Consider the following 26286-nt stretch of genomic DNA (forward strand, 5'->3'; position numbering starts at 1 on the left):
TTATACCCATTCTCCTGCTGAAAGGGGGGGGGGAAGCGACTACTCAGCAGTGGCAAAATTCACATCTTCATCTAAAGCTTTTGTTTCTCATCTGTTTTCCGAGTTTTTGTCATGAGATTCCCGCTGGTTCCTGTCCTTTGGGCAATTTCGTTAGCGCAACTAGTTACATGTCTGGTATGCTACTCTCCTAGTATCCTGCGAAATATCTGACCCATTCTAACTTGTTTCATAGCTTGCGGTAAGAAACCATGCAAAGAAGTTTTTCAACTTGCACCTAACGTTGGCTTCTAGGGGAACGAAGCCTACAAACTGGAAATAGAGCCTGACATAGAAGGCGGGACTGAGTTAGAAGTCTTTGCTTCAGGGTTCAATAAGGGGAAAATCCCTATTCTTCGGGCTATAGCCTATCCAGAAGACGGCCTGCTCCGCATAGCCGAAGCTTGGACTGGTCACGACGAAACACCGGTGAAGCTTTTCACCAGCCAAATTGTTTCAGCGATATGGACGGAAAGTGGACACTCAAAGGCCAGTCTGAAAAAAATTCAAATCGACGATGTCACGAATATTAAAACCGTAGCGGCAGCTCGGATTGCTCGTGATGAGCAAGGGAAAGAAAAGACACCTTTCGACATCACGAAAGCGAATGCCAAAGGCTGGGAGGCTATGCTAAAAAGCCCGTTTGGAAAGGTTGCAGAAAGAATAGCCAAAGATATGTCCAAGGAAGTCTCACGAGTCTCTTTGGGGAACTACTACATAATTGGAAAGTATGGCAAAAGGGAGGATACCCTTGGGTTCGATCTGACATAGGTTCTGGATGAAAGGGACGGATGGCATGGATGGCATGCAGCACAACATATAACCATCATCCTGAAAGTTAATAGAATCTAGTGTATTGTCCATGCTGCCTGCTGCTCCCCCTGGTCACCCATACTCAGCTGGCTCACGGTCACCTCCGAGGCTTACCGTACTCTATCATGCTCGGGAGGGGGGGGAATCTGACCGCACCTGAACTCGTGAATAGCAGAGTCAGAATGCACCAGCATACCCACCGGTCACCGTGGCGCCCAGCCAATGTCCATCCTCAAATCCACAATTGCTTCCAAACTCATTGCACGAAACGATGTGTAATGTAGGCCCTAGCTACTGGTCGTCATCCTCTTGAGAAACGTAGAGCAAAGCGTGTCATCTGCTATCAGGCGGATGTTGCTCCTGGGATGGCTATGCATTAATTAAATTTCAGGGGCAAGAAAGCCGAAGTGATAACCGCAACAGCTCCCAACGCCCAATGCCTAACCCCGGTCTGCAGCAGCGAGAATGCCCCAGACTGCCTCTCTTTAGCCGTCGGTGCAAGAGAGGGTGACGTTTATGACCGCAATGGTCATCGTAAACTCTCAGATACTGCTGCATGTGTTGCGTATTTATTTCCGCTTGCTTAAGCGACATACGCAGCATCTCAGATCTCTTGTCTAAGCGTAAGAGCCTTAGAGCCACTAGAACGGACGAGGCGCAGCTCGGGAGTGGTGAACGAAACGAGCCTCGCGCCGTGGTCTACGACATGTGCATTCCGTATAGTCTTATTTCGTCCCTGGTGTGGGTGACAAGGACGACAGGGACATCTGATTCAGAGTCAGTAGCAGCGCCAAGAGCTTTTTCAAAGGGGAGGCAGGTTGCTTAGCTCTGAAATCCAGCGTTGCTACTAATGAAATTGTTTTGGACTATGATGCTCAACTCGTCCTTGTAACCTACAATACCGGACAATGGCAGGACCAGAGCGGTATTCAAGGCAGTACTTACTCAACACCAAAGAAACCGCTGTTATATTACAAGGCTATAGGACTGTTGATGTCTTTGATGTTAAGAACTACAGCGTGGACGCAAAAGGCGGCTTGTCCCCCAAGTTCAATAATAGCCTCGATGTAGCCTGTTACTGTCAGCCGGTCTTAGTGTATCATCTTCTCTCTAGCTGTACTTAAATCTCGTGTTTGGTTCTTTTTTGCTTTTCTGCTGTATAGGCTGCGGTCAATGTCTTCCTGGTTGTCAAATGGAGTCTGATTTAAACTATTCTAGGGAAACTCTAGCTGCTAAGTAACGCAAACCAGATTTCCAAAGCTGACCTAACATTCAGCTCGCCTCCCGCGTATGGAATGAGACTCGCTCGGGACGCCTACACCTGCCACGACGCCCAAGAGGTGCTGATTACGTATCTCGACTCGTTCCCGGAACCTAGATCGTTCTACTTTCCGAGCTCCAAGGACGAAGACGACACCCAGTACCTGTGGGGGGCGAGCAACATGGCAAACATGGCCGCGCTCCCGTCCTGGGATGAGGAAACGCCAAATCAATGGCTCAGGCTCGGGTGTCTCGCCAGGCTGACCGCCAACTTGCGACTCCGCGGACCGCTCACGTTTTTCCACAGGGTGGACGCCGCTTCGTTTCTTGTGTATATCGTAAGGAGATCAGGGTGCCGCCGTGTTACCTGGCCAAAAGGCTTGGCTACTGCATATTTCATCTCGAGAAGTGCCGGTTGCTGGGTTAGCGCACCGTAGAGGAACTGACGGTCTTCTTCCTTCTGTGTCACGAAGAGATTCCCGGGGGACCCGCCAGAGTCCTGAAGCCCGTCTTGGAAACAATTGCAAGGCAGCGTTAACAAATTCTTCATGCCCAAAATAGGTTAAACATCCATACCTAACTACAACTAATAGCATTCCTGAGGCAGGGGGTCTGCAAACAATCCTGTCAACTGACTTAAGTCCTTCTCCTGCATCTCGAGCAGATAGTCGGATTGGGCCAAATGAGCTCTTAGCTCGGCCGCCTCTAGGACCCTTCCAAGCGAGGCCAACTGGTCAATTAACTGGATGCGGTAGGAAGCTATCCTTGTTCTGTTGAATCGGTGGGGTTCTGAATCTCTATCAGTCTTCCTGCATATGATTTCCCTCACTGACAAGGACTCTCGCAGGTAGAAGATGGCTAGGTCTTCTTTGTCTTCTCCGATCGAGATGGCCATTAACTCATTGTAATCGCTAAGAAGAGATAGTGAGTTCTCACTCCAGTCTTTTCGCGAGGCAGGATTTGCTTCCGTGAGCAGAGCACATCCCTTTCCATACAGTTCAAGGGCGTAGTCTGTTGCGCTAGACAACGTGGCCAGTCCAAGCAAACTCAATACCACTTGATGGTATTCGTGCGAGGCTTCACCTAATTTCTCAGCAATATCATCCAACCAGACTATGCAACTGTGGTGGAGTGACTGAAGCCCGTTGATGCACAAGACACTGTCGGAATCATCAGTGGCGCACGGAAGCGCTATGATTCTAGCGTGCATGCTACCCAAGTCGTATTCTCCACGAATTTCTGTGTAGCAATCTGATACTATCCGCATCATTGTGTCCAAGGTGTGTCGGTTGATTGGTCCAACTTCTGTTGAAAATAGTTTTTGCATTGCTGTGGCAGCGAGAGTAATGGGTTGCTCGGGCCTTCTGATATCCAGCATTTGGGAGAGGAAGAGTAGGTATGTCTTCAAAATATCGAATCTCTCCTCGTCGAAAATACATTGCGGAATGTAGACAAGGAGGTGTACGAACACGTCGATTGGTTCATATGCGCTGTGGAGGGTATTCTCAACCTCGAGGAATGCTGAACGAAGGGTGGAACCATAATTTGTATAATCTTCAATATCAGAAAAGTCGAAGGCGAGTTCAAACTGACGGTATGCAAAGGCTCCACTCGCGGTCCGTAAACAATAACGATCCGATTGACTCCAAGCAGGGTCTCGCCGAGCTGTGCCTACTATGATCTCGCGAAGGTTGGCGTAGGTCTTTTCGAGCCATTCGTATGTTTGGTTTCCGTGAAAAAGGGGTATTGTGAATGTCGTGGTATCCTGAGCAAAATTGGGGTTCGAGCGGACCGCGAGATGGTAAACAGTGCTTTTGTGGATGGGGACCTGCTTGGGGCGGCGTCGCCTAGCTGGTCTCCGGCATGTCGCCATTCCGCGGGACGATTTCACATGAATGCATTGGGCGTGGCTTTGTTGATATGCTTTCGTGTTGTATTTTCTCCAGTTCCATTTCTGGAACTGCCGCTTGTACATCCTTTCACTGACGATGTTGGATGTCAGCAAGATCCAGTTCGGCGTTTGGGGGATGCTGGCTCGGGAATACTCACGTAGCCGAGAAAGAATGCTTCTTCGACATGGTGTCAACGACGTCCTGGAGTGGAAGGTTCTCCTCGAGGTAAAGCTTTCGAATGGTGTCCTTCTTTGCGTCCCAGTCTTCTTGGCTCTCGGGGCGAGAAACCCGGGGTTGACCGGTGGCGGTGGTTGGCCAAGTTGTGAGAGATTTTGAGGCTGATGCTGGGCGGAATGCGAGTCCTTGCATCAGTCCCAATGCGCCGGGCGATGTGATGAGCTCGGTGTACTCGGCCGAGGCGTCCCAGAGTTGAGGCTCTGATGCGGCCTGGTCACCGTCGAGGGTGCCGAGAAGCGTGGAATCCGCCGTCGCGGTGGGGAAAAAATTGAGGTCCATGGCTCAGGCTTGTGTATTGGGCGCCGGGGCAGAGTAGTCAATGACGATCTTAACGGTTGCAATAAAAAGATTTGAATGTGTGCGTCTTTGAGCTGGATTCCTTATGACTTGTGAGGATGCTGCATGAGGGAAACGGGAGTCTTTTATGCTTAAAGCTCTGTTTACGAGGGAATCGCGACCATTGCGATGGGCCCGACTGACGCACGACAAGCAACACAGCGCGAGGTGCTGACAACAGATTGGGCATCGGAACAAGGTATTCATGGTGCGCCTTGAACTGCGAGGTCTTTTTAAGTGTTGGCCGTCGAGGATTGGACGCCACTGCCACACTCGCATGCCAAGCAGTAGACCGTATCTCGCTCTCAGAAAGGGCTGGTAAAAGCACCTCGCATAGAGCCAATGGTGTGGCTTCTACGCTGCTAGAAATCAATACAATGTTTTTTCAAATCGTCCAAACCATGGTCTTTTTGAACGATCAGCGATGGAACCTCACGGCTCTGATAGCAAGTCATCAGGGTGTGATGCTGTCCGGTTTAGGTCCAAGACGCAGCAGCCCATGTTTCCATCTTGACGGACGTTGATAAGCTGGATGAGAGGAGCAATACGATGGTCCGCCAGCCGGGAGCGACTGTTCGCCAAAGTCGGTGGTCCCATTGCTTACAGTGTATATTGTCTCGATAACTGTGTGGCTTGTCCTTGATAACTGGTATATGGGCCGTGTTAGATCTTGACTAGCACGGCCTACCGCCAAACCAGGCAACCAGACTAAGAGCTGTGCCGCACTGAGGAAGGAGCCGAAGAGGTTGAGGAGGAGGCCGCTTCCCTCGGCCATCCTCGACCTACCTAGCCATGTACACCCTTCGTCTCGCCCCCCGGTCTTTGGCGTCTCTTCTCTCATATTACACGCATATTGGTGTTCTTCTCCGCCGATTGACGAATTGTTGCTCGACTTCAACTTCTGCACATTGGCCCTTCTCGACTCCATCATCCGTGTAAGCCAGACACGGTTCCTGGAGCTCTCAACATGTCCCGCTCCCTCCCCCGAGAGGCGATGAACGAGCGGCCGAGGAAACTTCGAAAGCAGATGCACCATGGCACCCTCTGCGCCATGCCCCCGGCCCCCTCACGCCCCGATGCCTTTGCCTCGCTTCCGCCTTGCTGGCCGCCTGACAACTGGTCACTCGCCGACTTCTATCATGGGCCCGCCATCGTCGGGGAGCACGCCTGGTCACAGGCCCATGGAGTTGGTCAGATAGACCACGCCTTTCCCAAACCTTTGCCCAGGCACGAACAGTCAGCACTTGCCTTCTTCCAGCCTGTTCCCTCCCTCACCCAGGTACCTCCTCCCCCGGCTTGGAGCACCGTGTCCAGCGTTACCTTCTCCTCGCCTTCTGTCGTCTCTCAGCCTTCTTCTGCCGGTTCGGGCTGCTCGCCGACCCGGAGAGACTTTCCGTACGAGTGGCCAACAAGGAAGGCGTCGCCTTCCGCCACCTCGTCCGTGACACAGACTGCCACCGAGCCATTGGAGAACCGCGCCCAAAGTCGCTTCGTCTGCCTCGGTCCCCAATGCGACGAGACCTTTGACAGCGAGGAAGACTTCAAGTCTCACTGCAAGACGGTCCACACGCACACATGCAACTGGGCAGGCTGTGACCAGCCAAGCTTCTCTACCAAGGACGGTCTCACTTGGCACGTCAAGCTCGAGCACCTTCTCATCTGTCCGGCTCCCGGTTGTACCGAGACTTCGTTCCAAACCAAACAGATCCTCGAGAGCCACATCAGATGTGCCCATCCGGAAGCTAGCGGCGAAGGAACCGGCAAAGGAAAGGAGCCAGCGGCGACATCCAAGCCTAAGGCTCGGGCCATGGCCTCCACGAACTCCTCTCAGGGATCAAACGCCCTTGCGGCCCCGTCACAGGATTCCAACGAGGACAGGGCCATCAAGCAGATACTGTCCGTGGCTGTATCCAAGAAGAAATGCCGGGAGCAACTTAAGAACGTTGTCGAGAAGAAGTACAGGAAACAGAATGGTCAGTGCCCGCTTTTCGTCGAATGGTGCGCTTCATCTAACGCACCCAGGTCAAACCCCCCGAACAGCCGACAGCCCGAGTGACTTCTCCCGGGCTCAGCTGTGCCGGATGGTGGAAAACGCAAGCTTCCCTCTCGTATGGGAACACGGCGTCCTCCCGTTCCTCGTCGAGTTCATCCCGAAATGGTGCGGTCCGAACCACGTCGTCAGCGTCACCCGCGGTAAGACGCCAGGATCCCGACGAGTCTGCATCATGACCAAACAGAAACCATCTCGGACTCGCCGCATCATCATCGCAGTCCATATCAGAGACCTCCTCCCCGAGAACCATCGATCCACAATCACCTTCGCCTTTGTTACCGGCGCCGTCGACCGCATGGTCTGGGCGAGGGGGCTGAGCAGGGAGATGCCAGACGAGGTCTGCATGGCCAGGAACCCCTACTACTTCAAGAACCCGTGTATGGGCGACAGCATCGGCATCCACGGCACCGACGACTTCAAGGAGAGCACCTCCACCTTGGGCCCCTGCTTGCTCGTCGGCGGCGGCAGCTACTGGCTGGCCAACTTCCACCCCTTCGTCGACGCTTATCATCACCGGGCATCGGTCCGCGTCGAGCATCCCTCCCCCAGCGATCGCGCAAGTTGCATCGACGAACGCCACGACACGATGCCCGACACGGATTTTACCCTCGGCAGCTTGACCGCCACATCTGGCATCGACCTGAAGACGACTCGCATCTCACACGATCCCTACTGGGAGGAACTGGATAAGGAAGCCCCTTTGATCGTGACCGACTGGATCCTCATTGCCTCCAAGACACGTCAAGCAAACATCCTCCGCCGATTCCCCTCCGACACCATGCCTCTGTTGAAAGAAGTACCCGTCAAGAAGATGAGCGTGGTCACCCCAGGCGCGACGGTGGTTTCCACCGGACGCACGTCGGGTCAACAGCGCGGCCAGATCTGCGAGATCCCGGCCTACGTCAGCGCTGAAGAGAACGGCACCGGCAAGGCAACGCGCGAGTGGTTCGTCGAAGAGCCGTACCCCTTCGATGATGAAGAGAGCTGGATCCGCGGAGGCATCGGCGTGGAGGGTGACAGCGGCGCCGCCATCGTTGACGCCGACACGAATGCTCTGGTCGGTCAGCTTTGGGGCCGCAACAAGTACTTCGGTGCCGGTCCTCGACTAACGTTCTTCACTCCGATTGGCGACCTCTTTGACGACATTCAGGAGAAATGCGGCCAGCAGGCCCGGCCACAGCTCCTACAGTACAGGGACGAGTCGGATTGCTACCCGGTCGACCCCAGTTGCCGGCAATGCTTCGACCTACGCACGTATCTTGACAGCAGGCGCAACTCGCGTGAATCGTTGCGTTCCATGATCGGACGCAACGAAAGCGACCACGGCGATCTGACCTCGATAGGAGGGACATCGGAGCTCGCAACACCAAAGGACCATGCCTTTGGATCTCGCCACTCTGGCGTCGAAGAGGTCGGGTCTTCTTTCACCAGCATCATGTCGCCATCAGCATTCCATCACTCTGCTTTCGCCAGCATCTTGTCGCCGTCGGCCACTCATCCCTTAGCCTTGACCCCGCAGCCGGGAACCCCCGGTATCGTGGACATCAAGAGCCCGTACGCTCTCACCCTTAGCACAGAAGACCTTTACGACGAGGAAACGTGTACCAACACGGCGGGCGCCGCCGCGGGCAAGCGAGCAGCCGCAACACCCTCCGTGCGGAGCTCCATTCAGAATGCCAAGAGGCAGAGATTGCATTAAGTGTAGTAGTGTTCTCGGGCCTTGTGTGATACGGGTATATCAGCCGGGGAACCCACCTCTCGCCATCTTCTTGGCCCTCTGGTCCCGGCGGTTGTGGTTCGCCCTCGAGCCCTTGCTGGCTTCTTTTCTCCTACGCGCGGCCTCGGTCTCCTTCTCTCCCGTCGGGCCCGCCACGTTGCCGCCTCCTCTGCCACCGCCACCTCTACCACGTCCACGACCTCCGACCCCGCGGCCGCGACCGCCTCTGCCGCCCCTCGACGAGCTTCCTCCATCGGGGTCGGACTCTTCCGCACCTGAGCCACCCGGACTGGCCCGCCACGCCGTCGACAGAATCTCGGTCTGGGTACCCGTGAACGCCGCGGCGCCGTTGTATTTAGCCTCGAGGCGACGCTTCTGGCCGGGATTCCTTGCCAGCATCACGGCCCAGCCCTCGATCGCCTCGTCCGTCATACCCGTCTCCACCCTTAGCTTGCCTCTCGCCGGGCCCCTTCTCGTCGTGGCCTGTCTATCAAACACACTGGGGTCCGCCTGGAACGCCTTGTACAGCGTCTCCTCGTTGGCGTCCTTCTGTCCGTCGGCCTCCTCGTTGGCGTTGTCCACCGTGCCGCCAACATCGTCTGCGTCGTAGGTGTCGTCGCGCTCGTCGTCGTCCGAGTCGAACGCCGCAAGTGCGGACAAGATGGCCGCCTTGTTGGGCGCGGTGGATCTGTCCCTCAGGACGTCGTCGGCCGTCCTTTCGGGGGCCTTTTTGCCGAAATGGAGTTTAGAAACGTCTAGTTCTAGTCTATCGAGTTCATCATCATCAAATACGTTATGGCGCTCTGGTAGTTGTGGGGGCGTTGGTCTGGGTTCGAGCTGGCTCTTTCTCCTCTCCAGCTTGGGCGACCTGTAGAGTATTAGCAGTAGATCGTGATGAACAAGACAAGTTTCAATGAGAACGTACAGCTGCGCAGCACGGTCCGCCGTTGCGAGGTGCGGGGGAAGCGAATCCTCCAGCAAGTGAGCCGTGACGACCTCTGTGTTATCGCCGTACTCGTCAAACAGTTTTGAAATGAAGGCCGAACCCAAGTCGGGAAACAGATCCTGGATGAGCGAGATCTGGCTCTGCCTGTGCATGTGCAACTCGGCCTGGACCTGCGATTCATCGGCCACGTCCTTGCCCTTGCCCTTATCTATCTTCCTCTTGACGAGCCTCTTGGGCCTCATCATGCCGCCGCCGGGCTTACGGAACCCCTCGAGCGCGGCGATGCGCGACTTCAGCGCCGTCGAGGCCGCGCCCTTGTCCTCTGCCTTTTTCAGGAGCTGCTTCAGCACGGGTGTGACGGTGACGAGCTCGGCGACGAGGGAATCGTTCACGTTGAGCGGGCCAGCCTTGTGGGCCTCGGCGGCGGACTTGAGGGAGAAGAGGACGTCGGCGAGCATGCCGAAGCGGTCCGCGGCGGCGAGGCCGACGAGGCCGACGTAGGCGGTGGCGACGAGGACCTTGCGCAGCGGCGGGTTCGTGATGCGGAAGGCGGAGACGAGGCCGTCGAGGAAGTCGGAGCCGGCGAGGAAGAAGGCGGCGGCGGCGGGGCAGGCGTGGAGGAGGTGGTTGAGGGAGGCGAGGCGGGCCTCGAGGGTCTTGAGGTCGGCCTTCATGCCCGCCTCGAGAGACTTTGTGAGGGTTCGCTTCAGGGACGCCAGGGGCGGTTCGAGGGTCGGGGCGTGGAGGGCGAAGGAGGCGGAGAGCGTCGCCGGGCTGTTCTTGCGGTAAAGCCTGCTGAAGGCGGCGAGGAAGGCGGGCGTCGCGAGCTCGGGTGGGGGAGGGTGCGTCGGGGAGGTAAGGAGGCGAGACGTCAGGGCGAAGACTGCTCTCAGAAGGGGTTTGAGGTAGGCGGAGGTTGATGATGGTGATGATGATGCGCCGGGGATGAGGGGATGGCCGGCGGCGTCGGTCGAGAGCTCGGCGACGAAGGACGCGAGGAAGGGCGGGAGGGAGGCGGCGGCTGCGGTCGAGAAGAGCTGGGCGTCGGGGAGGGCGAGGTGGGCGTTTGCGAGGGCCGTCCAGGCTTCGAGCAGGGAGGACCAGTCCTGCGGGGTGAGGGAGGCGCGCCATTTGGAGGGGGGGAAGGGGGCGAAGGGAGGTAGGGACGCCATGGTTGTAAGGGTTTCGAGGGTGGTGAGGTTGAACTTGGCGAGGTTGGTGGGGTTGGTGATAGTAGAGTGACGATGCGGATGAGTTGAGGATTTTTAGGGGAGGGCGCGGGCGATTGTAGGGGAGGAGGAGCTCTACAGGGGAGAGCTCGTCGTCGCGTCTTTATCGCGCATCCGGGGGGTGTGTTGGTGGTGATGTTGAGTTGAAGTCGGGGGGGGGGGGGGGGGGGGGGGGGTGAGATGTTGCGGCTTCATATGTCGTCGTGTCGCCGTCTTACGCCGGATGATTCATTTGGTGTCAATTGCTGGCCCCTCCTCCCTTCCCGGGCGGCGCAAACGCAAGCAATTGGGAGAGAGAGAGTGACGAGCTTCTCGGCGGAGCTTGATGCGGGAAGCGGGGCACTTCTTTTTCGGTTTGGTGGGGTTCGCCCGCTCAGGTTGTCAGCTTTCGAGGTACGTACCGTTTCTCGCATCGCACACGGCTCTAGTCCTGATTAGGTCTAGCGATCTCTTCCACTCCTCGGTAAAGCCCTACCTCCAAACCCCACGAAAAAGTTCGCGATCGCGGCCCACCGAACTTCATTTTTCCCCTTCAAGCTTTCGATAGCCAGATTCATCATCAGCCTTCATCACTTTGCCGCAACCAAGCCGTTCGAGTCGTGAAGGAATCTTGTCCTCTCTCCCAATCAACCTCCAAATCCCATACACGGTCCATCCAACCCAACAAAACCGTCATCATGTCTTACAACAAGGACAAGGACTTCGGCGAGGCGCCCAAGACGCACAAGATCCGCATCACCCTCTCCTCCCGCAAGGTCCAGTCCCTCGAGAAGGTGTCGGCCGAGCTCATCGAGCGCGCCAAGTCCAAGGACCTCCGCGTCTCCGGCCCCGTCCGTCTGCCCACCAAGACCCTCAAGATCACCACCCGCAAGACCCCCTGCGGTGAGGGTTCCAAGACCTGGGACTGCTTCGAGATGCGCATCCACAAGCGCCTCATTGAGTATGTTATCTCCCAGTTGGACTAAGTCGTCCTTTTTTTTTCACAGGCGGTAATGCTAACGAACGCGCAGCCTCAACGCCCCCACCGAGATTGTCAAGCAGATCATCATCAACATCGAGGCCGGTGTCGAGGTCGAGGTCACCATCGCCGCATAAGCGATTCCTCTCTTGATGGAGACTTGAGACGGGACGGTTTTTGTTGTAGGAGGGAACACCGACGGCTTTTATGGGCTTTTTGGGCTTGGGAATGCCGCGCCGTGGGTGCTGATCTGGGGGTTAGTTTGCCGAAAGGTTCCGACTCCCTAGACACACCAGCGGAGGCGGCGGGACGAGTTTGGAGGTCTAGATACCACCCGAATCAACTGATGAACCCCCCAATTCATGACCACGACATTTGTCCCTAGTGACTGTACTGCCTCTATTCGAAATACGTCGAAGAATTAACAATCAGACTCAATTCAGACCCACCAGAGGCGGCCCCCAACATCACAATCTCTAGAGTGAAAGTAAACAGTGAATAATTGAAGATTGGTGTGAGCGCCCTTCCTCAGCGCGTGTGGCAGCACCATAGTATGACTTGTCCAAGATGCCGTGTCCGCCCCCCCCCTGCTTGATCCCTTTTGTTCGTTTGTCAACGCCGTGCAAATGCCAGTTTCCTTTACAACAGTACAAGTAGTAGTAGTGGTAGTAGCCCCGGTGGCCTTCACCCTCTCAATCCCTAAACCCCCCTTTACAGATCCCAGAGGCAAAACTCCCGCTTTGGCGGCAACTCAGGCATCAGCCCCTCGAACTTGCCCGTCTGCGCAAACGCCTGCCACTGTTGCCTCGACCCGTCGTCGTACGCCTCGTCCGGCAGCTCCGTGTCTTTGTAGTAGTTGGGCGGGCCGTCGGGGAACCAGATCCTCGTCCACGCGCCGTTGAACGCCCGCACCCCGGGCAGGTTGTTCTGGTACGTGACGGGCTTGCCCTTCCAGTTAGACAGCCGCCCGTCCATGCCCTTGGCACTGTAGCTTGACACAGGCGGGTGCTGCCTGGAGCTCCCCGGTGGGTACGGTCCGCTCCCAGGCGCCCCCGGCGCTTGTTGGGCGGCCGGCGCGGCGGGCTGGGTGCCGAACGGATTCGCTGCTGCTACTCCTCCCCCTCCCCCGCCCTGGCCGCCCGCAGGCTGGCCAAAGGGCGATGCGCTATTCTGGCCGAACGGGTTGGGTTTCTGACCGAGCTGGGCCGGCTGGCCAAAAGCACCGGTTGGTTGCGCAGGCTGTGTTGGCTGAGCCACCATCGACACAGATCCGAATGCGCTGGGCTGGGCGTCTGGCTTCGCGCCAAAGGGACTGTTCGCCGCCGGCTGAGTCTGAGCTGGTTGGCCAAACGGGCTGGCCGACGCCGTCTGAGACGGCTGCCCGAAAGCACTAGGTGCCGCTGTCTGCGACGGCTGTCCGAACGGACTCGCGCTCGATTGCGCGGGGCCGCCAAACGGACTGGCACTCTGCGCGGGGTTTTGCGCTGCTTGGCCAAATGGGCTGGGGCTGGCCGTGTTCTGCGACGGCTGACCAAAAGGACTGGCTGTGTTACCACCGGCGGCGGCGCTCGCAAAGGGACTGGCTCCGCTTGCCGCGCCGCCAAAGGGGTTCGGCTTCTGCCCCAGCGAGCTCGCTTGGCCAAATGCGCTGCCTGTACTACCAGGCTGCGATGGCTGGCCGAACGCGCTGCCGGTGGTGCCGCCGCCGGGTTGCGCAGACTGCCCAAAGGCAGGCGCTCCAAAAGGGCTCGGCTTCTGGCCCAAGGATGACGCTTGACCGAAAGCTGATGTGCCACCCCCGAGCGCGCTGGGTTGTCCGAACGCAGACGTGGGCTGGGACGGTTGCCCAAAAGCCGGAGCCGAGCTCTGGCTCGGGGCACCAAATGCCGAGGAAGGTTGTGATGGCTGGCCAAAGGCCGATCCACCGGATTGCGACGGCTGCGAAGGCTGGCCAAAGGCAGGCGAGCCAAAGGGGTTCGGCTTCTGCCCCAGCGAGCTCGCTTGGCCAAATGCGCTGCCGGTACTACCAGGCTGCGATGGCTGACCGAAGGCGCTTCCCGACGCCGCTGCGGTGTTGGAGGCGCCACCAAACGGCGACGAGGCTGGCTGGTTACTGCCGAATGGGTTTGACGTCGTGGCGGAGGATGAGTTGGACGAGAAGGGGTTCTGCTGGCCGAGGGAATTGGTTGTCCTCCTTCCGACTGCAAACACCCCTGTCGTGCCACCCGGTTGTGTCCCTTGCTTGCAGATATCTATCCTGTTGGGGTGCTTCTGGTCGGCCGAGACAATGAACTGTATGGCGCCGTCGAGATTATCGACGGCCGTCTTCATCTGCTGCTGTGCTTGCTGGTATACCTCCTGCGCTTGGCTGAGCTGCGGGGTCGTTAGCCGGGTGTCGTAGAAAGGGAGGGGTCCCGCGTAGATGTCTTACCGCTTGCTGGGGGTTTCCCGCGGCCGTGGCCATGAGGTGAAGGAGCCTCATCTCTTCGAAACTCTGCTCGCGCATGGGGCCTCCAAAGAGCTGCTCCGGCGCATCCCTACCTGGTCCGTAGGCTGACAAGATCCATTGCGGCGCCTCAGACGTCAGGTCCTTCTCAATGGCCTCTCTCGATAGCTGATATGGCAGCGCTGCATGGAATTGTCAGTACTTCAGGTCGCCCCACTCTGATGGGCGGCTCAAATGATGCACGAACCATCGCTGCCGCCACGATTGAATCCTCCTCCTCCTCCCGAAGTCTGGCCAAAGGCGGCATAGCGATTGTTCGATTGTGATCTCGGGTGCTCGAACCGGCAGTTTTCTATAGTCACACCTATCAGCTTGGTTCTCTCAAAAGCTTCGCCGTTCCCCCGCGACGAGAAACGGAAGAATGCGCATCGCGCTAGACGTACGTCCATACCTGCAGTTCCCCTGTTCGTAGAACTTGCAGACCACCATCTTGAGAGCCGTGGGCGAGAGTTGTGTGGTTTCGGTATCGGCGTGGCAGCGGTTATGTCATTTCGGAGGGATTCGCAAGCTCGGATCTGGATCGGCGGCTCGGGAGGCAACAAAGGAGAAGCTCTTGGTTGTCACGAAGGCGCGAGGAATCGGGCGTTGAAGGAAGAAATCGGCAGCCTTTCGCAGCCTTGCTGGCGCTGGGCGCTAGCGCGCTCTAGCGGACCAATGAGGGATAAGGATGGCTATCACAGTGTGCTGGCAGTCTGGGATGTTTCAGCACTGTATTTGTCGTCCTCGGTCAGTTACACACACAGTCACTTAAACATTCACTTATACATTCACTTATACATTCACTTATAAACTCACTTATTTATGAAATCACTGCATCTCTAGTGTTCTTCTTGAAGTGATTAACGATCTGTGTTCTTACAATTGGAGGAAACACGATCTGTTTTTTTCGCTGCTGCTTATCCACAGTTTTGAAGAACATTCAAAAAGACGATTGTGCTGTGGGCGTCTGTTTTTACAACCACTTGCAACCCGCTTGTAAAACCGTTCATTTGTGAGTGCGCCATAGCTCATAATGATACAAATGTGAAAAGAATGTCGTTTTCCTAGTTTTTCAAATAATAGATAAGGTCGAGTTCATATGTTCTTAAAATTGACTTCCTCTGCAAAGACGAGAGTCATCATCATGTAAAGAGGCAAGATTTAAACACGGAGAGAGTAATGAAAAGGTCTAATCGTAGGATTTCACATTCTCACTTCGGCTTGGTGTTGGAATAGCAAGAGACACCTCTGTGGTGCTTAGTTACATCCTCAAGAGATTCAGACAAACATATCAAATAGCCACGTTATTTATTTTTTACCTGTCAAGCAGGGTTAAAATGACCAAGTTGTTTTGAATGGTATCATTTCATTGGAGAAATGCTTGACATTACACCTGACTGCAATCCGTTTTTTAGCTTTGTGATCATAACTCATTGTCGACCAGCTTCCTCCCTGATTCATCCCGTTGGACCATACCAGCTCTCGTCACCAAGACATGAACAGATTCATATGTACAGAAAATACGGCGCTTATGTGGCCTTCGCTATGTACAACTACACCCTTTTCAAAGAAATCCCCTCTCCCCCGATTCATCCAATGACACCTGCAACCATAGGCTTCAGCTGCTCCTCGACGTACGCCGGGTTCCGCCAGGCGGACCAGTCGACGTTGAGCAGGCCCCACGACTCGTCAAAGTTCTGCGTACCCTGGCGGGTGTAGTAGCTGCCGACCAGCACCCAGATGAAGAAGCTCGCGCGCGCCTCGGGCAGGTACTCGGCCAGGCACGTCGAGTAGACGCCCTGGTACGTGGCGTCGTTCATGTTGAACCCGAACTCGGTCAGCGCGACGGGGAACACGTCGGCCGTCGCCGGGTCCGTCGCGTTCATCGCCTGGAAGCCCCGGTTGTACAGGTTGTACCGCAGGCTCGCGCAGCTGCCGATGCTGCCCTCGTAGTTGTGGATCTCGAGCACGAGCTTGTCGGCGTAGCCGTCGAAGTCGGCCCGCGAGAAGGTCCCGTTGCCCGGCGTCAGCGCCGTGCCGCGGAACACGGGTGCCACTGTCGTGTCGTAGTTGAGGCCCGAGAGGTAGATGAGCACGTCCGGGTTCGCGCCGTTGACGGCGTCGGTGCCCTGCTGGATGTACTTGTACCAGTCCTGCCAGTGGTACGAGGCGGCGACGAGCTCCGGGTTGTCGGTGGCCTGACGGAGCTCGTTACGGAGGGACATGGCGACGAGCGCCGGCCATGACTTGCCCTGGAGACAGGATGTCAGTTACTTGCACTGGGGCCCGAGGGGGGGGGGAGGGAGAAGGGGTAAACTGCGGAAAGGTGGTCGTCAGTCAGGCAAAAGAAAGAAAGACTTACATGCTCGGCCATGTAGGCCAGGCCGCGCACCCAGTTGGCGGCGTCGAACTCGCGGTCCCCCCACCAGGTGTTGCCGTCGTTGCCGGAGCAGCACCACTTGCCCTTGGACATGTGGTTGTCGAGCAGGATGTAGATTTCTTGGCGCGCGCACTCGGCGGCGATGGCGTCGTAGACCTGCAGCCGGGTCGTGGCCTCGGTGAAGGACGGGTTCCGCTCGAGCACGCGCGCGAGCACGGCGGTGCCGTTGGTCTCGCCGAGCCCCTCGACGAAGGCGGTGCGCAGGTCGACGTCTTCGCCGCCGTTGGCGTAGATCTGGTCCACGAGCTCGATGGCGAAGGTCAGCCGGATAGCGTTCATGCCGAGGCTCTTGATCTTGCTGACGACCTCCTCGACCGAGTTGTACTGCAGGCCCTCGGGCACCATGACCTCGCCGTGGCCTGGCCAGTTGGTGCCGGCGAAGTTGACGTTGTTGCCCGAGGCGTCCTGCTGCCAGCGGCCGTTGGTCGTGAAGGGCCCGTTGGGCCAGCTCGTCTGTCGGGCCTGGGGAAGGGCGGCGGCGGCGCAGAGGGGCGCGACGGTGCCGGCGACGGCCAGCAGGGAGGCGAGAAGCTTCATCGTGGCTGGCGAGGGCGTGTATGTGTGTGTGTATGAGAGAAAGAGGGAGGGAGTTGGGGTCGAAAGGGCTTTCATGACTGAGAGTAGACGAGTTTTCTTGGGCTCTTATATCACTCCCATCCAAAGAGCGTCCCTCAGTCTGCTCCTCGCCCGACCTCCTCCCCTCGCGGACCGAGAGCGGAACACGCAGGGCGACGCCATGGACCGGTCTCTGACATCACGAACATTGGCAGCGGCAGCAGCAGCAGCAGCAGTGGCAGCGGGACCTCGGGACCAGACCATATTCGACAAGCGCCCTTGCTGGGTCGAGTGTTCATGACTAGTCGGCTACCATGTTCGTCGCCTGCAGCGGGGCATCTCTCGGGTTCGTCGGCGTCTCTCTTCACGCTCTCGAGAAGGCACAGGGCGAGACGAAGCTCGGGGGCTGCTTTCGCCCGAGAAGACGAGAGCACAGCCGAGGGACCGCTGGATGCCGACGGGTCAGGCAAAGGGGGCCAAGACTTTTGAAGTGGAAGAACGAGGGGGACATATGAGAGAGAGGTGCCCAAGCGGGTAAATCAGGTGATGACGGGCCAGGAACAGAATCAAGGTTGCTCCGCGTAGCAGTCCAGGAACATGCTCGAGGTTGGGCTGCTCGTCCCGCCCCCGCATTGCTTGTCGAATCTGCCGACGGGACCACCCTCCTCTCTCCCCAGCTTCTTCTCTCTCCCCACACATACTAGTACACCCTCCCCTCTTCTGAGTCCTGCTTCATCACGAGGTGTGTGAGTGAATGAGTGTGTGTGTGTGTCTGTCGTCGAGGTTGCCATGGGGGTGGAGCAGTGTTCTCTCGGCTCCGTGATCCCCGCAAGAACCGGACGAACAAGAGCGAGGGACCCAGGCCTAGTCGGTGTGTGGTTCCATGTACTATGACGCGCCCTTTTTCCCCAAACGAGACGTCAAGAGACAAAAACAAACCGGGTCCAGGACTCGTGGAGGAAAAGAAACGGACAGCAAGCGGTGGGGGAGGGGACGCGCCGTTCCTGACAGGGAAACGCCCACTGCCGATCAAGAGCCGACAGCCATGGATGCCGAGGAGAGCCAGGCTCGAAGGGGAAGTTGGGGAAGACAGAATGGGAACGGGGGGGAAGCAAAAGCAATACGACGATGTGAATGGTGCGCAAGTTCGGACGGACAAGATTGGAGGGGAGGGGAGAGGCATGAGGACGAAGAGTCTTTCTTGGGTTCCACCGTCTCTCCTCGCTCCGTTCACTTGCATCTTATTCTTATTTTTATCATTTCTTTCAACCTAAGCTTAACATAACAGACATGCCTGCTTACATGTGAAAATCACGGCTTCTGCCGATGTTCAATGACGATATGTCATCGATGCCCCCCATCGCAAAGAGAGAACAAGATATCATCACCAGCTCGGCATAGGGATCAAGTCAAGAACAGTCTCACCGACCAAAAAAGACAACCCCTTAATCACGCCCTCGCCCGGAACTCCAGCATCGGCCCGTCCTTCATGCTCGTAAACGTGTCAAACAGCTGCATCTCCCCGACCCTCTCCCTGCCCTCTCCCCTACCCGGCCGCCCCTCGGCCGGGTCCTCGACGCCGACGGCCTTGCGCAGGTCGTACAGGAACAGCGTCCGGGCCAGCGCCGTCGACATCTCGGCGTACGCCAGCCCCTTGCCGATACACCCGCGCGCGCCGATGGAGAAGGGGCAGAAGGCGCTCTGGGCCCGCGCCACGTCCTCCTCCGTCGTCGCCCGGCCTCCGAACGCCGGGTTCGCCTCGCCGACGATCCACCGCTCCGGCGCGTACGCGTACGCCGACGGGTAATACGCCTCGTTGTGGTGGATCGTGTAGTGCGGCGTGCCGACGACGGTGCCCTCGGGCACGCGGGCGCCGTCGATGGTCGCGCCGCCGGCGAGCACCTCGCGCGGGAGGAGGCCGCCCACCGAGGGGGACAGGCGCATGGCCTCGTCGATGCAGGCGCGGAGGTAGTTGCACGTGTTGAGCGCCGCGCCCTGGCGGATGTCCTCGACGTTGGCGAACTTGCCGCGCACCTCGGCCGTCACTCGCTCGAGGGCCGCTGCGTTGCGGACGAGGTAGAAGAGCGTCGCGGCCATGGCCGTCGATGTTGTGTCGGCGCCGGCGATGATACTATTGAGGGGGAAAGGTTTCTTCTGTCAGCGTTGCTGCGCGCGTGTGACTAACACTTCACTCCCGTCTTTCTGCCATCCCCCCATCTCGACTACTACTACTACTACTACTACTGGGCAGTGAGTGTACTTACAGCAGATTCGACTCGCCCCAGAGCTCCGGCACCGAGAAGCCCTGCCCCGTCTCCGGGTCGCGCGCCTTGAGGAGGTAGTAGAAGAAGTCGCGTCGGTCAGTGTCCTCGCCCATCTTGGTGCGTTCCGTCAGCTGCCCCTTGCTGTAGGCCATGTACCGCGCGCGGCCGGCCGCGATGGTCGGAAACAGGAGCCTGTCGAGCTTGAGCTTGTCGACGATGGGCATCGTGCCGCACTGTTTGTTTTCCCCGCCCGTCAGTCCAGGTTGCTGTCACATCACAGGTTGATATATAAGGGGGCCGAGGGGGGCACGTACGAGAAGATGCCTCTTGGTCGCCGCGGCAATCAAGTCCAGCGCGAACCGGTTATCGGGTGCCTCCAGCATGTGGAACGCCTTGCCGAACGACAGGTCCCCGAGGATGTCCATGGCCAGGTAGTTGCACCAGTCGGCCATGTTCTTGGGCGTCGACCAGCCCTTGGTCTCATCCGAGGCGCCGCGGCCGACCTCGGTCGTGAAGGCGCGCACGTTGCCCAGGATGTAGCGCTCCATCTCCTTCATGGCGCTGTCAGAGAAGCCGTGGGCGAGCACGCGGCGCTTGCGCGCGTGGATCTCCTTGTCGCGCGCGTTGTGCGTGTTGGGCGCCGGGTGGACGAAGGCATCGTAGAACTCGGCCTTGCGCACGTTGGTGCGGAAGCCGTAGATGTCCTTGAGCGACGTCGCCGAGTTGAACGAGAGCGAGTTGGGGCCGAAGCGGACGACGTTGCCTATTTGTGCGTGTGTGTGTTAGTAAGTGAGCGGCGTTTGCTTCACGACGAGACGAGGAGAACATGAGGAATGAGATGCGGACGGGTCAAGTGTGAGATGAGACGAGACAGAACTATTACGCACCGTATTGGTTGTGAAGCTTGTAAAAGTCCAGGTGGCGGTCGCCATTCCACGCGTGGTAGAGCTGGTAGCCATCCGTGATCTTGGCGATCAAGGGGCCCGGGTACTTGGCCAGCGGGTGGAAGAAGAGGCGGTAGACGACGATGCCAGTGACCTATGGAGGGTTTCCGTGCTGTCAGTTCGGATGCAACTCTCGCTCATTGTGCCATATCCCAAGATCTTTCCAGAGTGAAGCCCACAGAGAGAGAGGGACTTACGTATACGACGCCTGCTACGGCGGCAAAACCCAGCCAGAGCCAGAGATGACTCGTCTCGGGCGCCATGATCGTTTGTTCTCAGAGGAGGGTGGGGGGGAGGGGGGAAGACGGGAGTTCCAATAATCAGATGCCGAGTTTTGTTTTCCCTCTTCTTTCAACTGTGAGAGGGAGAGGAAAAAAGACAAAATCCAACAATGGGAGGTCTCTTCTCAGGGTTCGATTCGGTTGTAACTTGTAAGAAACACAGAAAACCACCGGACCCTTTTTCTTTTTTGGCTACTACACAACTAATCCAGAAGAAAAAGGAGAGACAGGAACCCTCCGTCCCGTCCGTCCCGGCGGACATCCTCTCGCTCTTATTGTCTCGTCATGCACCCGGGAGGGAGCAAAAGACGAAAAAGCTTAGCCCCTTCCAACACACGCCCGCCCCCAAAAATGCCTCCTGCTCGGCTTTCCACGGTCCAAGATGGAACCCAAAGATGGAACCCGAGATGGAGTGGGCGGGCGGGTGGACGGACGGGCGGGCAGAGACAGGTATCGTTTGGGGTATGTCCCCCACTACCACTACCTACGCTGCACGCTGTACTTCTCCTCCAGCGTTCCAACAGCAAAGCTGCCCTTTCATCTCATGGCGCGGCGGGCAATCTCCTGGGACCTTTCCTGTTCGGGGGTCCATCCTGGGACCGGACCCGGCGTTCGCGGCTAGTCGCGGGGGGGGGTCTTTTGGTGTACATCGTACACATTACGATGTACAAGACACCACGCTCTGTATCAAGCTGATACTGTTGTGGTGTAGGTCTCTGGTGACGGCCTACCCCAGCTTTTTCACCCGCAGCTAACCACCCTACCCCAAGATCAGATCCCCATCCGAGCCCAGAAATCCCACATAAAATCCCCGCACCCGTTTCGTAACTCGAGGCATGTGAACCAACGAGAGGCGACGTGATGACAAGAACCCCCCGTCATGCTGCAGGCCTATTACTAAATGGTCCCCCTCCCGCCCTCCTCCCCCAGCCCCCAAGGTCATCTCTGTTGTCTCTTTTGCTGCAAAGTTTTCCCCCCTTTCTTTCCTGTCCTTGAAGAGTTGGAGAAGGACAAAAACGAGTTGTTGTCAGCGGCGAGCTTCGGGTACCGGCGACAAGTGGAGTCCCCAAAACGGAGAGCGGTAGGGAATTCCGCCCCAGGTCCGCCCTCGATTCTCGTTTGGCGCCGGCCCGAGATGTCCTTAAGCCGTTTTTCTGTTGCCGTGCATCCGTGAGAACCGTGGCTGTTCTCGCGAGAATGGCCCCATACCTATGTACGATACAGATACCCTGTACACTACTCCTACATTGTACAGAGTAACTCTGTCGCCTGCTGAGGAAAGCTACCTACCTAACTAACCTCGGGCAAATAAATGGATTGCGTAGCTCAGCCAACACAGGGAAGTTGATTTGCTGCATTAGGTAAGCTGATCGAGATCCAGATGTTGTGGGTAGGTCTATCATCGGCTTGGAGGCTTCGGATCTGAAGGCAATCAATCTTCAGGGCCGACTCGGCGACGATGCTCGCATGAGGAAGGTCGTACAAGAGATGGACGGAACTCCGCAATGTCTTATCGAGCCTCGCCCTCCGTATGGTCCGTCAACTGTGTGTACCTAGTCCTAGTACTGACGGCTTCGTCAGCAACACCATCCACGCCATGACAAGCCGAGGATCTTCATCACCTTCCCTTCTCCCGTCTTCAATACTATCTATCATCCATCCCACACGTTAACCGGTCATGTACACTCAATGTATTAGTATATGTCTCACTGCCTCATAAATAAACACCCGACATTACACCTCCCATCACCCTTCGTGGCACGTATACTCCCCTCCATAACCCCCAAACCCCTAAACCCCATGCCACATAATACCCCATAAACTCATATTCCATAACTCAGTGATTGTAGTATCTCGGCTCGCTGAAAACGTGGTACCGGTGGTCGCGCACGCCTTGGCCCCGGAACATGCCCGGGAACCGCCAGCCCTGCGGCACCTCCTCCTCCGCCACGCGTTTGTTGCGCGTCTCGTCGTCCACCGCCTCGATCCGCTGCACCTCCTCCTTGGTCTGCGGGATCACAAACTTGGCCACTTGCAGCTCCGTATCCGTGATGGTGCTGCGGCTGACGCGCGCGTACCCCGTGCGCTTGAGGCCCTTGTAAAGGATGTACTCGCACCACCGGTCCCAGTCGCTCGGGTCCACATCGTGCATCCCCGACGTGCTGCTGACATACGTGTTGTAGTTGCCCTCCAGAGGCTTCGTCACGAGGTACGACAGCAGCACCGACGGGTTCTTGGACTCGCCCATGAGCTTCGAGAGGTACTCCGTCTGCAGCCGCCGGTCTTCGGGGTCCTCCTCCTGGCCCGAGTGGAACACGAATACGTCCACTTCCTGCCCGTACACGTCCAGGGTCGCGGCGATGGCCGGCGCCAGCTCGCCGACGGGGCTCGGCAGGAGGTGGTGCGTCGACTTGAGGATCGGGAATTTGGAAAGCAGCGCCGAGCCCCACGTGTGCTTGTTCGGGCCCGGGCCGTAGTCGACGTACATGCCGAGGTCCTCGGCGAGGAACTGCGTCGTGTCGCGGTTGCCCATGATGATACGTTGAAGGTCCGACTCGAGGAGACCGACCACGTCCAGCTCCAACTCCTTGATCAGATCGCGCATGCGGTACTCGGATGACCACATGTCGTTGTCCAGCGAGAAGTGGATCGTCCAGATGCCGGCCGTCATAATGCGGTCCTCCGCATGGTAGGGCTTGTAGTCGTTCGTGGGGAACCGCATGAATGCCGCGGCGAGGAAGACAACGTTGACGAAGGCGGCCGCGACCGTGTGATACTTCTTATGCTGCGACGGAGATGAACGACGGGTCTCGCGGCGGCGGGCTTGCGACGAGGTCAGGTCGAAGACGCCGGCGCCGATCAGGAGGAAAGTCGTGATCATGACCCAGTCAGTGTGCTCGCGCACAAGAGGGCCACCGGGGACGAAGGCGTAGGCGACAACCCAGACGTGGAACAGGACCATGACGTTGTAGATGAAGAACCCGAGACCAAACGTCGTTCCTGGGCTTCTCTTGGCCGCGTTGGAGAGAAACGGAACGGAAAGGCCCATGAGGTAGACCGCAGTCGTCAGCGCGCCGTAGTAGCCGAACCAGTGGTGGTAAGATGTCAAGACGGCGGCGCCAACACAGCCGATGCCGTAGGCAGTCCACGAGCTCATGACAGCAGGCCGGTACAGGCCCATCAGGAGACCAGCAGTCATGGCGACGGCAGTCATCCAGCCGTACGTGTTGGATGTAGGTCCCCGGATCGGGTAGCCGTCCCAGACCCAGAGAATCATGGTGCTCGTATCGGAGAGCAGGGAATGCATGCCGAAGAACAGACCACCGACACCAAAGGCGGCGAGGAGAGACGAGCCGCGCTTCTGAGAGTCCTCGGGGTAGTCGCCGGCAGTCAGGGGCGTCCTCCTAGTAAAGCGCAGGGCGGCGACAACGGCGATGGCAAAGCCTGTCGCATTCCAGCCCCCGTTGGCGGCGTGCATGACGGGCCATAGGGGGTTGTTGGTCCACCAGATAAACTTGGCCGTGGACGAGGCAATAAGACCGATGGTCCACGCCAGAATCTTGGACTCTAGGCGGCTCTGGTGCGCTCTCTCGGACCATAGCGTGGCGGTCCAGGCGAGGCAGGACGTGGCGACGGCGAAGCCCACAGTGAAGAGACGGTAGGCAGGGTCGGTTACTTGATATGCCAGCAGACCGACCAGCGAGACGAGGTGAACGGCCCGCTGGTTGCTGACGACAAGGGACCGGATTCCGCGGATTCCCAGGACGGCGGGCAGAATGGTGGACATGACGAAGGCCTCGTATCCCGAAATGCCCATGTGCCACAGCGGGAAGTACCACACGCACACGCCGAGGCCGGTCAGCATGGTCCAGAAGATGAAACCGTGGTAAACATCGGCGGCGGTGTCAAGGGCACCCGCCCACGTGAAGGGACCGGTCAAAACCCCGGCCGTGGCCTTTTCCTTCCTGCAATCGATCGAGTCAGCTTCGTGCGCCTGGTGAACCTTCGATATCGGGGCAGGGGAGACTTACTCCTTCTCCAAAACGGCAGACGGAACTGAGGACCGGTTTTCACTGTGTCGAGACTTAGACTATGCGCTCCCAAATGGATTGTAGTTTTTTATTGTGGCCTGATGTACAAGTATGTACTTGACTCTATTTCGGAAGCCATTGGACGTACCCCTTGCTTGCTCCCCGGACATCCTTGATGACCACTTCGAAAGTGCTGAAGTCGAGGGCCGTGACGGCGTCAAAGGCGACATCGAAGAGGATGAGGGCCCATTCGAAGAAGGCGTAGATGGTGTAGGCTATGCGGCGTCAGTTCTGAGGTTTCCAAGGTTCGCGACGCGCGTCTTTGCCGAGCAAACTTACCTCCGGCGACGCGGTGAACCTTATGTTGGATGAAGAAGTAGATCAAGGGCACCAGAGTTCCGAAGAAGGACGAAGCAATCCATTTGCGGTACTTGATCGCCTGGGGGTTCGGCGGGCTCAGCAGAACGCAGCCAATGGTCCAGGGCAGAGATGCGACAATGTAGGAGATCATGAAGATGTCGTGCCAGTCGTGGTCGTCGGTCGAGGTGACGTAGGTGAACCCGCCGCACATGACGGTGCGCAGGATGCCCATTGCGAAGGTGAACTTGGGCAGCGTCTGGCCGGGTCTCCTCGTCAGGAGATACCACAGGCCGACGAGAGCGAAGCGCGGGCCTGAGGTGATGGCGATGAAGAACATGTAGAAAGACCGCTCGGGGTATCGGTCGCCAATGGTCGCCGAGACGGAGGGAAACCACTCTTCGGGGTATCCGTACCACTCATTCTGGACAATCTTGTGGTAGTGCAGCGAAACACCGACGATGAATGCGCTGATGAATGCACCTATTGTGGGAGTGACATGTCAGCTTGCGGGAGCTCTTTCGTGCTTGACGCCGTACGAGTTAGATAGAGCAATCGGGAGCGGAGGGGAGACTAGTGCTGCTGCTGCCCCCCGATGCCACGCGCAACATCGCGATAGCTTCAGGTTTCGCGCCGACTTACTGTAAGCTACGGTGGTGTGCAACCAGCTGACCCATTGGCCATTGAAGACCAACGCGACGCCGCTGTCCTTGCCCTTGTACTTGGACGACATGGTGAACCTTCTTGGGGGAAGCTTCTTATCCTTCTCTTCGTCTTTTTCTTGCTTTTATTCCGTCTTCTCAGCTCACGCGGCGGCAAAATAACAAAGAGAAAAGAAGCTCATCCGGCGGATCCGGCGAGCAACCAAGTGCAGTTGACAAGAGGGAAGAGTGGATGGAGGGGGGGGAGAGGGAGAGAAGAGCAGAAATAGGGCGAGCAATTGTGCAGGGAATCGGCACAAAACAACAATTTGGCAAGCCCAGGCAGAGCAGAGCAGACCGCACACCAGGAATCCTCCGTACGCCTTGCCTCGGCGGCCCGAGGGAGGGGGGAAGGGATGCAACACTGCGCGCGCAGTGCGGGCGGCGCGGCGGGCGCGGATTGAACGGGATCGGTGATCGAAAAGCGAATCGCGTGGTTGGGCTGTCCAGGTTCCGGTTCTTTTTTGCGACAGTGCGGCGACCCCCCCGCTGGACCGTGGAGCTCGTGTTGACGATGACTTTGCCCTGGTTACGGCGACAAGGAAGATGACTGAATAGAGGGCCTGGTCGGTGGATGTGGATGTGGATGTGGATGACAAGGTTTTGACAGAGCGAGAAAAAAGAGCCACTGGAGCTTCTTTTGGCACAGCTCGAAGCAACAGGCCTGGTCAGTCCGCCTTTGGCCTAGCGTTCGCAGGGGTGACAGGGGGAGCTTGGCGCAAGGCTGAAGAGGCCAGCCACACATGCCAGG

At 57.7% G+C, this 26286-nt stretch overlaps 10 protein-coding genes across 10 annotated transcripts; 4 read left to right on the top strand and 6 right to left on the bottom strand.

Moving 5' to 3' along the window:
• Positions 1-111: 111 nt before the first annotated feature.
• Positions 112-807, top strand: CDEST_10345 (uncharacterized protein; the record flags this gene model as incomplete). Its single annotated transcript, XM_062926503.1, has 3 exons — positions 112-174; positions 233-238; positions 292-807. The coding sequence occupies 3 exons, from the start codon at positions 112-114 to the stop codon at positions 805-807; spliced, it is 585 nt and encodes a 194-aa protein (XP_062782554.1).
• Positions 808-2659: 1852 nt separating this feature from the next.
• CDEST_10346 (Putative Clr5 domain-containing protein) lies at positions 2660-4807 on the bottom strand. Its single transcript, XM_062926504.1, has 2 exons — positions 4159-4807; positions 2660-4091 (listed from the first exon to the last, which is right to left on the bottom strand). The coding sequence occupies exons 1-2, from the start codon at positions 4515-4517 to the stop codon at positions 2696-2698; spliced, it is 1755 nt and encodes a 584-aa protein (XP_062782555.1). The 5' UTR covers positions 4518-4807; the 3' UTR covers positions 2660-2695.
• Positions 4808-5192: 385 nt separating this feature from the next.
• CDEST_10347 (Putative Zinc finger C2H2-type) lies at positions 5193-9781 on the top strand. Its single transcript, XM_062926505.1, has 3 exons — positions 5193-6547; positions 6597-9214; positions 9272-9781. Exons 1-2 carry the CDS (start codon positions 5542-5544, stop codon positions 8324-8326), a joined length of 2736 nt encoding a protein of 911 aa, XP_062782556.1. The 5' UTR covers positions 5193-5541; the 3' UTR covers positions 8327-9214; positions 9272-9781.
• CDEST_10348 (Putative ubiquitin system component CUE, UBA-like superfamily) lies at positions 5193-10462 on the bottom strand (the record flags this gene model as incomplete). The annotated part of the gene is made up of 2 exons (XM_062926506.1): positions 5193-9212; positions 9270-10462. The coding sequence occupies 2 exons, from the start codon at positions 10460-10462 to the stop codon at positions 8366-8368; spliced, it is 2040 nt and encodes a 679-aa protein (XP_062782557.1). The 3' UTR covers positions 5193-8365.
• Positions 10463-11029: 567 nt separating this feature from the next.
• On the top strand, positions 11030-11822 carry CDEST_10349 (Putative small ribosomal subunit protein uS10). The gene is made up of 2 exons (XM_062926507.1): positions 11030-11459; positions 11530-11822. The coding sequence occupies exons 1-2, from the start codon at positions 11197-11199 to the stop codon at positions 11612-11614; spliced, it is 348 nt and encodes a 115-aa protein (XP_062782558.1). The 5' UTR covers positions 11030-11196; the 3' UTR covers positions 11615-11822.
• Positions 11823-11940: 118 nt separating this feature from the next.
• CDEST_10350 (Putative Zinc finger, CCCH-type) lies at positions 11941-14559 on the bottom strand. Its single transcript, XM_062926508.1, has 4 exons — positions 14367-14559; positions 14171-14275; positions 13909-14105; positions 11941-13850 (listed from the first exon to the last, which is right to left on the bottom strand). Exons 1-4 carry the CDS (start codon positions 14410-14412, stop codon positions 12189-12191), a joined length of 2010 nt encoding a protein of 669 aa, XP_062782559.1. The 5' UTR covers positions 14413-14559; the 3' UTR covers positions 11941-12188.
• A 992-nt stretch (positions 14560-15551) lies between these two features.
• CDEST_10351 (Putative glycoside hydrolase, family 5, glycoside hydrolase superfamily) lies at positions 15552-16939 on the bottom strand (the record flags this gene model as incomplete). The annotated part of the gene is made up of 2 exons (XM_062926509.1): positions 15552-16214; positions 16325-16939. 2 exons carry the CDS (start codon positions 16937-16939, stop codon positions 15552-15554), a joined length of 1278 nt encoding a protein of 425 aa, XP_062782560.1.
• Positions 16940-18162: 1223 nt separating this feature from the next.
• On the bottom strand, positions 18163-20768 carry CDEST_10352 (Putative cytochrome P450). The gene is made up of 5 exons (XM_062926510.1): positions 20363-20768; positions 20109-20259; positions 19536-19984; positions 19222-19454; positions 18163-19088 (listed from the first exon to the last, which is right to left on the bottom strand). Exons 1-5 carry the CDS (start codon positions 20426-20428, stop codon positions 18407-18409), a joined length of 1581 nt encoding a protein of 526 aa, XP_062782561.1. The 5' UTR covers positions 20429-20768; the 3' UTR covers positions 18163-18406.
• A 579-nt stretch (positions 20769-21347) lies between these two features.
• Positions 21348-21645, top strand: CDEST_10353 (uncharacterized protein; the record flags this gene model as incomplete). Its single annotated transcript, XM_062926511.1, has 1 exon — positions 21348-21645. One exon carries the CDS (start codon positions 21348-21350, stop codon positions 21618-21620), a length of 273 nt encoding a protein of 90 aa, XP_062782562.1. The 3' UTR covers positions 21621-21645.
• A 560-nt stretch (positions 21646-22205) lies between these two features.
• On the bottom strand, positions 22206-26128 carry CDEST_10354 (Putative Endonuclease/exonuclease/phosphatase superfamily). The gene is made up of 5 exons (XM_062926512.1): positions 25477-26128; positions 24817-25317; positions 24626-24752; positions 24478-24519; positions 22206-24411 (listed from the first exon to the last, which is right to left on the bottom strand). Exons 1-5 carry the CDS (start codon positions 25565-25567, stop codon positions 22284-22286), a joined length of 2889 nt encoding a protein of 962 aa, XP_062782563.1. The 5' UTR covers positions 25568-26128; the 3' UTR covers positions 22206-22283.
• Between the last annotated feature and the right edge of the window lie 158 nt (positions 26129-26286).

The sequence above is a fragment of the Colletotrichum destructivum genome, chromosome 6 (genome assembly GCF_034447905.1).
Source record: "Colletotrichum destructivum chromosome 6, complete sequence".
NCBI lineage: Eukaryota > Fungi > Ascomycota > Sordariomycetes > Glomerellales > Glomerellaceae > Colletotrichum > Colletotrichum destructivum.

Coding starts and splice junctions, on each gene's coding strand:
- CDEST_10346 (XM_062926504.1), bottom strand. CDS start 4,517: ATGGACCTCAATTTTTTCCCCACCGCGACGGCGGATTCCACGCTTCTC. Junction 4,092..4,158: donor AAGCATTCTTTCTCGGCTAC/GTGAGTATTCCC, acceptor CAACATCGTCAG/TGAAAGGATGTACAAGCGGC.
- CDEST_10347 (XM_062926505.1), top strand. CDS start 5,542: ATGTCCCGCTCCCTCCCCCGAGAGGCGATGAACGAGCGGCCGAGGAAA. Junction 6,548..6,596: donor GAAGTACAGGAAACAGAATG/GTCAGTGCCCGC, acceptor TAACGCACCCAG/GTCAAACCCCCCGAACAGCC.
- CDEST_10349 (XM_062926507.1), top strand. CDS start 11,197: ATGTCTTACAACAAGGACAAGGACTTCGGCGAGGCGCCCAAGACGCAC. Junction 11,460..11,529: donor ATCCACAAGCGCCTCATTGA/GTATGTTATCTC, acceptor ACGAACGCGCAG/CCTCAACGCCCCCACCGAGA.
- CDEST_10350 (XM_062926508.1), bottom strand. CDS start 14,412: ATGGTGGTCTGCAAGTTCTACGAACAGGGGAACTGCAGGTATGGAC. Junction 14,276..14,366: donor GGGGAACTGCAGGTATGGAC/GTACGTCTAGCG, acceptor GTGTGACTATAG/AAAACTGCCGGTTCGAGCAC. Junction 14,106..14,170: donor CAATCGTGGCGGCAGCGATG/GTTCGTGCATCA, acceptor AATTCCATGCAG/CGCTGCCATATCAGCTATCG.
- CDEST_10352 (XM_062926510.1), bottom strand. CDS start 20,428: ATGGCGCCCGAGACGAGTCATCTCTGGCTCTGGCTGGGTTTTGCCGCC. Junction 20,260..20,362: donor CCGTAGCAGGCGTCGTATAC/GTAAGTCCCTCT, acceptor AACCCTCCATAG/GTCACTGGCATCGTCGTCTA. Junction 19,985..20,108: donor CAAGCTTCACAACCAATACG/GTGCGTAATAGT, acceptor ACGCACAAATAG/GCAACGTCGTCCGCTTCGGC.
- CDEST_10354 (XM_062926512.1), bottom strand. CDS start 25,567: ATGTCGTCCAAGTACAAGGGCAAGGACAGCGGCGTCGCGTTGGTCTTC. Junction 24,520..24,625: donor GTCCGGGGAGCAAGCAAGGG/GTACGTCCAATG, acceptor GTCTCGACACAG/TGAAAACCGGTCCTCAGTTC. Junction 24,412..24,477: donor TCTGCCGTTTTGGAGAAGGA/GTAAGTCTCCCC, acceptor GATCGATTGCAG/GAAGGAAAAGGCCACGGCCG.